At 69.2% G+C, this 208-nt stretch overlaps 1 protein-coding gene across 1 annotated transcript in view; it reads left to right on the forward strand.

The window, feature by feature from the left end:
* LOC104618632 (tripartite motif-containing protein 46-like) overlaps nucleotides 1-133 on the forward strand; it is a gene marked incomplete at both ends in the record, with an annotated part of 1,176 nt that extends 1,043 nt beyond the window's left edge. Inside the window, 2 exon segments of the mRNA XM_010284276.1 lie at nucleotides 1-3; nucleotides 5-133. The exon segment at nucleotides 1-3 is cut by the window's left edge and continues 110 nt beyond it. Of these exon segments, the coding sequence (XP_010282578.1) occupies nucleotides 1-3; nucleotides 5-133 (132 nt within the window).
* Nucleotides 134-208: the final 75 nt, after the last annotated feature.

Raw genomic sequence — 208 nt, forward strand, 5'->3', positions numbered from 1 at the left:
CCAGCCTGCACTGCCAGATCCAGGAGCACCAGGCCATGCTGGAAAACTCGGGCATGGTGGGCTATGCCCAGGAGGTGCTGAAGGAGACCGACCACCCCTGCTTCGTCCAGGCTGCCAAGCAGCTGCACAACAGGTGCCGGGCTGCGGGGACCCTCATGGGCACGGGGCTGCCGGGGGGGTCAGGGCCCTCTGGTGCCGAAGGCGGCCG

The sequence above is a fragment of the Phaethon lepturus genome, unplaced genomic scaffold (genome assembly GCF_000687285.1).
Source record: "Phaethon lepturus isolate BGI_N335 unplaced genomic scaffold, ASM68728v1 scaffold39623, whole genome shotgun sequence".
NCBI classification, from domain to species: domain Eukaryota; kingdom Metazoa; phylum Chordata; class Aves; order Phaethontiformes; family Phaethontidae; genus Phaethon; species Phaethon lepturus.